Here is a 6765-nt window from a genome sequence, read left to right on the forward strand (position 1 = left end):
AGAATTTACGGGCGAGTTACACAAAGTTTAATAATTATGGTTAGGCATGTTTCATTCGTGAGACTCACCACAGGTCCTGGTAAGCCTCTCTCGCCTGGGAACCCTCTGAGTCCTGGAGGTCCATCTTTACCTGTGGGTCCTGCAGGACCTGGATCTCCCTATAAAGACCAGATATGATGAAAACCGGTTTTGACCGATAGATACTGGATTTGGATCTGTGTATATGTAACTTTATTGTGTGTAAATGTTGACATGTGTATGGCCTGAATTTGTTTGCACCTTTGCTCCCTCTTTTCCAGCAGATCCAGGTAGACCCTGTTCACCGGGTGGTCCTGGGGGTCCAGGGTGGCCTCGCTCTCCCATTGGTCCTGTCTCACCTGTTGGTCCCTGAACAGAAAGAGAGATGGATTATGGGTAAGGTAGTGGGGTAGATGAATCTTTGGGTCGACAGTAGGGCTGTCAAAATGGCTGAAAAACGAAATTTGAATTTTGTACTTAAATATTATCAAAATTCGAATTATATTCAAATTTAAAATGCATAATTTCAGTTAGGGTGAAGAAAAGCTTTTGGCTTCTCATCTTAGGCTACAAGAGGGCGCATCGAGCAAAATATTACTAATGCACATTTATTCAAAGCATAAGATAAAATGACTATCTGTGAAAACAGTGCATAATGTTTAAAATCACGTTTATAAACCAATTATAATTAATTAAGTTGCTTAAACAACTATAAACAAAACTGCATCATGTATGTATGCATAGCTTAATGCAAAGGGCGGAAAGCCAATCACACAGAGTACATTTCTCATTTAAAAACATCAGATGCAGTTGGATGGGGGAAAAAAACGCCATAAAGTCTCGATATATGTTTTTTTTTTTTCAAAGTTAAACTTGCATTAATTTTACATGGCTTTCTAAACATGCGGCTCCTTTGTGCAAGAGGCGAGTGCAACGGTGAAAGATGTCCCTCTAGAAAATGCACAAAATATGTGTTCTGTGTGAACGGCTTGGTTTCCGTTTTGATGTAAACAAGATCTTCTCCGCATTGATGTTCTTTTTTTCCGCAATATTTTGAATGAACAACGCAGCAGTGCCACATCTAGTGGCTTCAACTGGATAGGCTAACACAAACATTATAATGCAACGACACTTACATCGCCATCGCATCTCGTGCGCCACTGATAAGGCCTTAACGCACACCTAAAATTCGAATGCAACATTTTTGCATTCGAATGTGGATTTTTATTTTAAATTTGACAAATATTCGAAATTCGAAAAAAAATGTTGACAGCCCTAGTCGACAGTGAATCAATTCAATTGACAATTCCTAATGAATTAATTCAAAAGAGATTTGGAAATTCACCTTAAAGCAAAAGAGTTTTCAACATGATTTATTTATTTATTGCTACTTTAACAAATTATTATTAATTCAAATGATAACATTTTAAATCTAAATGAAAAATGAGCTATGGTTTTTAATGCAGAAATAAATATGAATGTATATTATATTTCTTATATATTATATAAGATATCTGTAAAATCTAAAAATTAAAAAATGCTGGTGTCAAGACTGCATGAAAAGAGAGAGAAAATGTGAAATAAACATTAAAGATAAACCTATAATCATTTTTCATTTACAATTATACACTAGTCAAACATTTAGACACAACTACTTATTATTTGACTTTTTGCTTTATTTATTACGAATTTTCCACATTTTATTTTAAGAGTAAATAATAATGAATATAAAAATTAACATTAATATTTAATATAGTACTTAATATTTAAATACAATATTTCATATAAAAATGTATATTTATATAGTAGTGGGGTAGATGAATCTTTGGGTTGGCACTGAATTAATTTAATTGACGATTCGTCAGTGAATCGATTAAATTCCAATTTGATTCGCAGAATGGTTTAATTCACCTCAGCAAAGCAATTTGCAGAGTTTGCACAATTAATTTATTTCCATTGCTATTTCAACAAAATATGACTAATTCAAATGATAACATTTTAAATCTAGAGCAAAACAAATGATTCATTATGACGAAGTCATATTTAAAAGTCAATTTTTAATCGATGCATCTGGAACACAATGAACGGTTGTACTCCAAGTTCTTTCATAGTTCAAAAGTGTGTTTGTACAGTATAATCAAAGAAAGTGATCAATAAGCCTGGAAAACAAACATGAATAAAGATGCTACAGGTGTTTCAAAAAGATCAGTGGATATGCAAATTATGCAAAAATCGGATTATATGCATCCATTTGCATGGCAGGGCATGTGTACTTGAACATCCATATGTGTGTGCGTGGCACTGTTGAAACCTGTGCCCACCTCAACATTTGCATAAAAAGTAGAATATCATGATTGCTTATGAATAATTCATTACCCAGTCAGCGCCAACATCTAACCGCATAAACAAAAGCATGTCAGGAGACAAAGCACAGACAGGCCAACAAACGGCCCATATGTAACCTAATGGAGTCATTATGATTCCCCAGTGACAACCTTAGGACACCTTTAAGATAATCTAATGAGCGAGTGATGGCTGGTGACAGCCTCATGAATATGTAGCACGTGTCTCTGGCCTCTGCCTGTGGTACCCATGCTGGAAAAACAGATTGGTGTGTGGGGCATGCTGTTTTCTAAGCGAAATGCTTTATAATGTGTTATTCTTCTGCGGAAGGTAGATGCAGCCCTTTTATTTTATTATTTTCATATGTCAAGTTTTCCTTTTTTTTTTTTTCAAGTTTTAGTAATTTGATTAAGTGTTTATGTGCTTTTGTTATGTCATTAAGTCATTTTTATTTCAGTTTTAGACATTTTAATAATTCAGCTTAAACATTTATTTCAGTTATTTCCTTTCAAGTAAACATTTTTTCATTTAATATTTATATTTAATTTTATTTCAACTTTACTTTAATTCCAGAAAATTTTAATAGGTTTAGTTAACAATAACAACACCATCTGAGTTTTAGTAATTTTTATAATTCAGCTTAACATCGTTATTTCAGTTATTTAATTTCAAGGCTACATTTCTAATATATTTCATCCCAAAATTTAAATATTTAGCATAAAGAAAATTAGATTTTTGATCTATTTATTTTTCTTGATTTATTGTGCATTGCTTTATTATTTTTTCATGACAGCTATGTTCCTTTTCTTCCATTCCTTTGTTATTATTATACAAAAATTTTTTAAAATAAAATAAAATAAATAAAAAAATAATCTATTTAAAAAATGTAATTTTCTGTTCTTTGAAGCCTACCATCATTTCAAGATCAACAAAGCATGGCGAATGATAAATACTGAATGCACCTTTACAAGGATTGTTCAAAAATATAAATTCTGTCATCATTTATTCATCTTCACGTCGTTCCAAAGTGAGGAATTTAGCAGAATGGTTCCTATCCACTTATAGTGTATTTGGAAATGAGCATTTGGACTACTAAATATCTCTTTTGGTGTTCCATGAAAGAAGGAAAGTCAATGAAATCAGAGTGGGAAAACTAGAATATATTTTGACTAATTAAACATTTATATAATCTTCAACTGATGTTTTATATTAATTCCATAACGTTTCATTAAACATATCACCAGTTTACAGAAAGAAAATCTCTTTTTTCTAAATTAAAGCTAGACGCAGTGTTCATTGATTTCAAGCCCTCATCATCATGGCATCCTCTATGACGTATCTGAGTTGTTCTCATTACTGACAAGCATCAAAGGTGTGGAAAAAAAGAATGTCTCTTGCCGTTTAATTTAGGCTATAAGATGCACAATAGGTTGCCATGGCGATACTGCCTTTGTTCTTTGTTCTTTGTGCCTTTGATACTTCTTTCATCTGGCTTTGTTGTCTTGTATGATTTTTCGGACAAATCGCAGTCATGATTGCTGAAAACCTCATAATTGACATCTCTGAACAGAACATGACTCATATCAACACTGATTCTTACAGTTCAATTTATTGACAATATAATTTTCAAATACAGGTAATATTATACAAGCAAGGTACAACTGATGGCATAGCAAAGCTCATTTCATTTGATTTCAAATGTTCAGAAATTGCACATATTGAAGCACAAGCTGAGAAAGAAAACTTGCTAGCACATTCAAAATCTATAATAGTGTACAAGCACATTACTGAAATTACAGTGGAACTTATAGAAGCTTCTCACACTCTGTGCTTCATTGTCCTATATCATACTATAAAGCATCTAAGATGACCAAATATTTGCAATAATGTCATATATATATATTGATTTACAAAAAACCAAAGGCACAAAGGGTATTACATTTTTCAAAAGAATTTTGCAATCCCTAATACTGTTGTGGCAATAGAGCACTGATGATGTCATAATATATATCACACACACCCAAGGAACAAAACTACAGTAAAAGCTAAATTTTTTTAGAACGCTATGATGTATATGTATATATATGTAGCCTTCACAACCTAAAGCCAACATGACAAATACTTACTTACATCAATAATATCAAAAACAATGTACGTATGAACTGTTTTGCTTGAGACATATTACTGCCATTCTACTTTATAACAGAAATGATTTTGCATTTTCTTTTCATCATAAATTGCATTTACATAAAGATTTAATTGTCAAGCATGCAATAGAGATGTACATCTTTTTTTGTAGGTCTATAGAAATGATAATACACTGTATTAAGCATGAACAACCTGACTAAGTAGATGCAGTCCTTTAGTTGGTTGTTTTAAAGTGCTTTTTAATATTAACTGCTGATTAATATACATTGATATTTTTTTAAATATAAAAAGGGACTGTTTCACAATCCAAAATAAATGTTTATGTATTTACAGTACCAACAGATGCATACATACAGTGTTTTTGTTTGTTGTATTTTGCCACAATATTTTTTATCATGGCTACTCAAGCAAAACTATAAGTTAGACTTAAAATATTGTGCCTAGTAATGTACAATATTTCCCAAAGGACTTATTATGCAAAAGGATCTTTGAGCATGACGTTTGATTGTGAGAGACGAGATTTTAATCATACATCATCTTTGGTCAATGGACATTCAAAAAAAGCAATAAACAAAGATCTGAATAAGAAGATACACTGTAAAAATGATCATATTTTAATGGAAAAGACTGCAAAAATACAGTAAGAACCGGATGATTTGTTAATGGTAAGTTCCCTTACTACAGGAAAAACTGTAATAAATCTAACGTGACATTTAATAAATTTTTGGAAGTTTTTGGAAGTGAAAAAGAACAAATCATCCTATCATTTACAGTGAAAAACCCATAAACTGATATTCCCAGAATGCCCTGTGTGACACTTCACGTTTGATGGTTTTTGACTGAAATACCAGTTTCTTCTTAGTTTTTTCTTATCAGTTATGTATATTAGGGTTTTATGTTACATTTTATGTTGGTAAATTAATGTTTACTGCATCATTTTAGTGTCATGTATATTAATGTATATCTTCTGTATATTAATAAATAATATCAGCTTCAGCTTCTGGAAAAGTTATTTGTGATGAGCTTTGATTCATCATGTGGCTTTCTCATGAACACCTGTGTTTTTGGTGGTTGTCAGCATATTAAAACATATTTTAATATTTCAGTAGTTTGGTGTTTTAGATCAGTTAATGAATTATAATGTATGGGCTTTTACTGTAAATTTAAATTAAATTGAAAAATTAAATGGTGGTACCATATTTTTTTACAGTAAAGTTCTGGCAACCACAGCTGTCATTTTTACTGTAAATTTAAGGTTTATTTTTTATTTTTTTATTTTTTTTACAGTGTACTATAAAAATCTGAATATGGACACACAAAACAAGACAATGATTTTGCTAAAATATCCCTTTTTGCTCTATCAATAGTTAGCCTATTTTTCTGGCACAATGTCTTCCTCAGATGGCGGTGGTGATCTGTGTCAGTCCCAGGTCATTTGAGTCCTCTCGACCGTGAAAGGACGACAGCTCCACGGCTAGTCATACGGGTCGACCGTGGCCCCCATCCCCTTTGGCCTCTGCTGGGCACGTGTGCTCGCGAAGAGTGCTTCTGACCCGACTGACGCCGTGCCCATCCCCCTTGGTCCGACCTGGGCAGCAGAAGTCCCTGAAGCACCGTTTGAAGTTCTCATCAAGGAAAGCATACAGGATGGGGTTCAGGCTGCTGTTGGTGTATCCCAGAGCCACACAGAAGAAGTAGGCGGCCATTACCGCAGTGGTCTCCGGCACTCCGGGCGCAAGAGCTTTGACTAGAATGAAGATGTGTATGGGCGTCCAGCACACCACAAACACAGCCACCACAACCAGCACTAGACGGGTGATGCGTCTCAGGTTGCGGTCTTTCTCCCGGGAGCCTGACAGCAGACGTACACTCTTGAGACGCAGGACCATGAGCGTGTAGCACACCGTGATGATGAGAAGAGGAGCCACAAAGGCAAAGATGAAGACGCAGATCTTCATCAATGTGTCCCAGTAGATATACGGGTCTGGAAACTGCAGAGCACATTCTGTAGTGCCTGCAGAAGAAATATAACAACAGCGGTTAATTATTAATCAGAAGTGAGGACAGCTTAATCATCTGTGCTGTAATGAAGCCTGTGGGAAGGAACAATAAATACATTAGGATGGAGTAGAGAACTCACAGTCCCATCATTTACCGTAAGATATTTTGGATTTCTTCCTAAATGATAATTAGATGTCACTGCTGATTATAATACATTGATTTATAGATAGATAGACAGACAGACAGACAGACAGA

General features: G+C 33.9%; 1 protein-coding gene across 2 annotated transcripts in view; it reads right to left on the bottom strand.

Moving 5' to 3' along the window:
• Positions 1-6765, bottom strand: part of LOC107752937 (collagen alpha-1(XI) chain-like) — a 112339-nt gene that overhangs the window by 20740 nt on the left and 84834 nt on the right. For both annotated transcript variants that reach the window (XM_016569008.1, XM_016569007.1), the window contains exons 39-40: positions 280-387; positions 69-158 (exon numbers count right to left, since the gene is read on the bottom strand). In XM_016569008.1, the coding sequence (XP_016424494.1) occupies positions 69-158; positions 280-387 (198 nt within the window). The remainder of the gene's footprint in view (positions 1-68; positions 159-279; positions 388-6765) is intronic.

The sequence above is a fragment of the Sinocyclocheilus rhinocerous genome, unplaced genomic scaffold (genome assembly GCF_001515625.1).
Source record: "Sinocyclocheilus rhinocerous isolate Xijiao unplaced genomic scaffold, SAMN03320098_v1.1 scaffold231, whole genome shotgun sequence".
In the NCBI taxonomy this organism is placed as follows: domain Eukaryota; kingdom Metazoa; phylum Chordata; class Actinopteri; order Cypriniformes; family Cyprinidae; genus Sinocyclocheilus; species Sinocyclocheilus rhinocerous.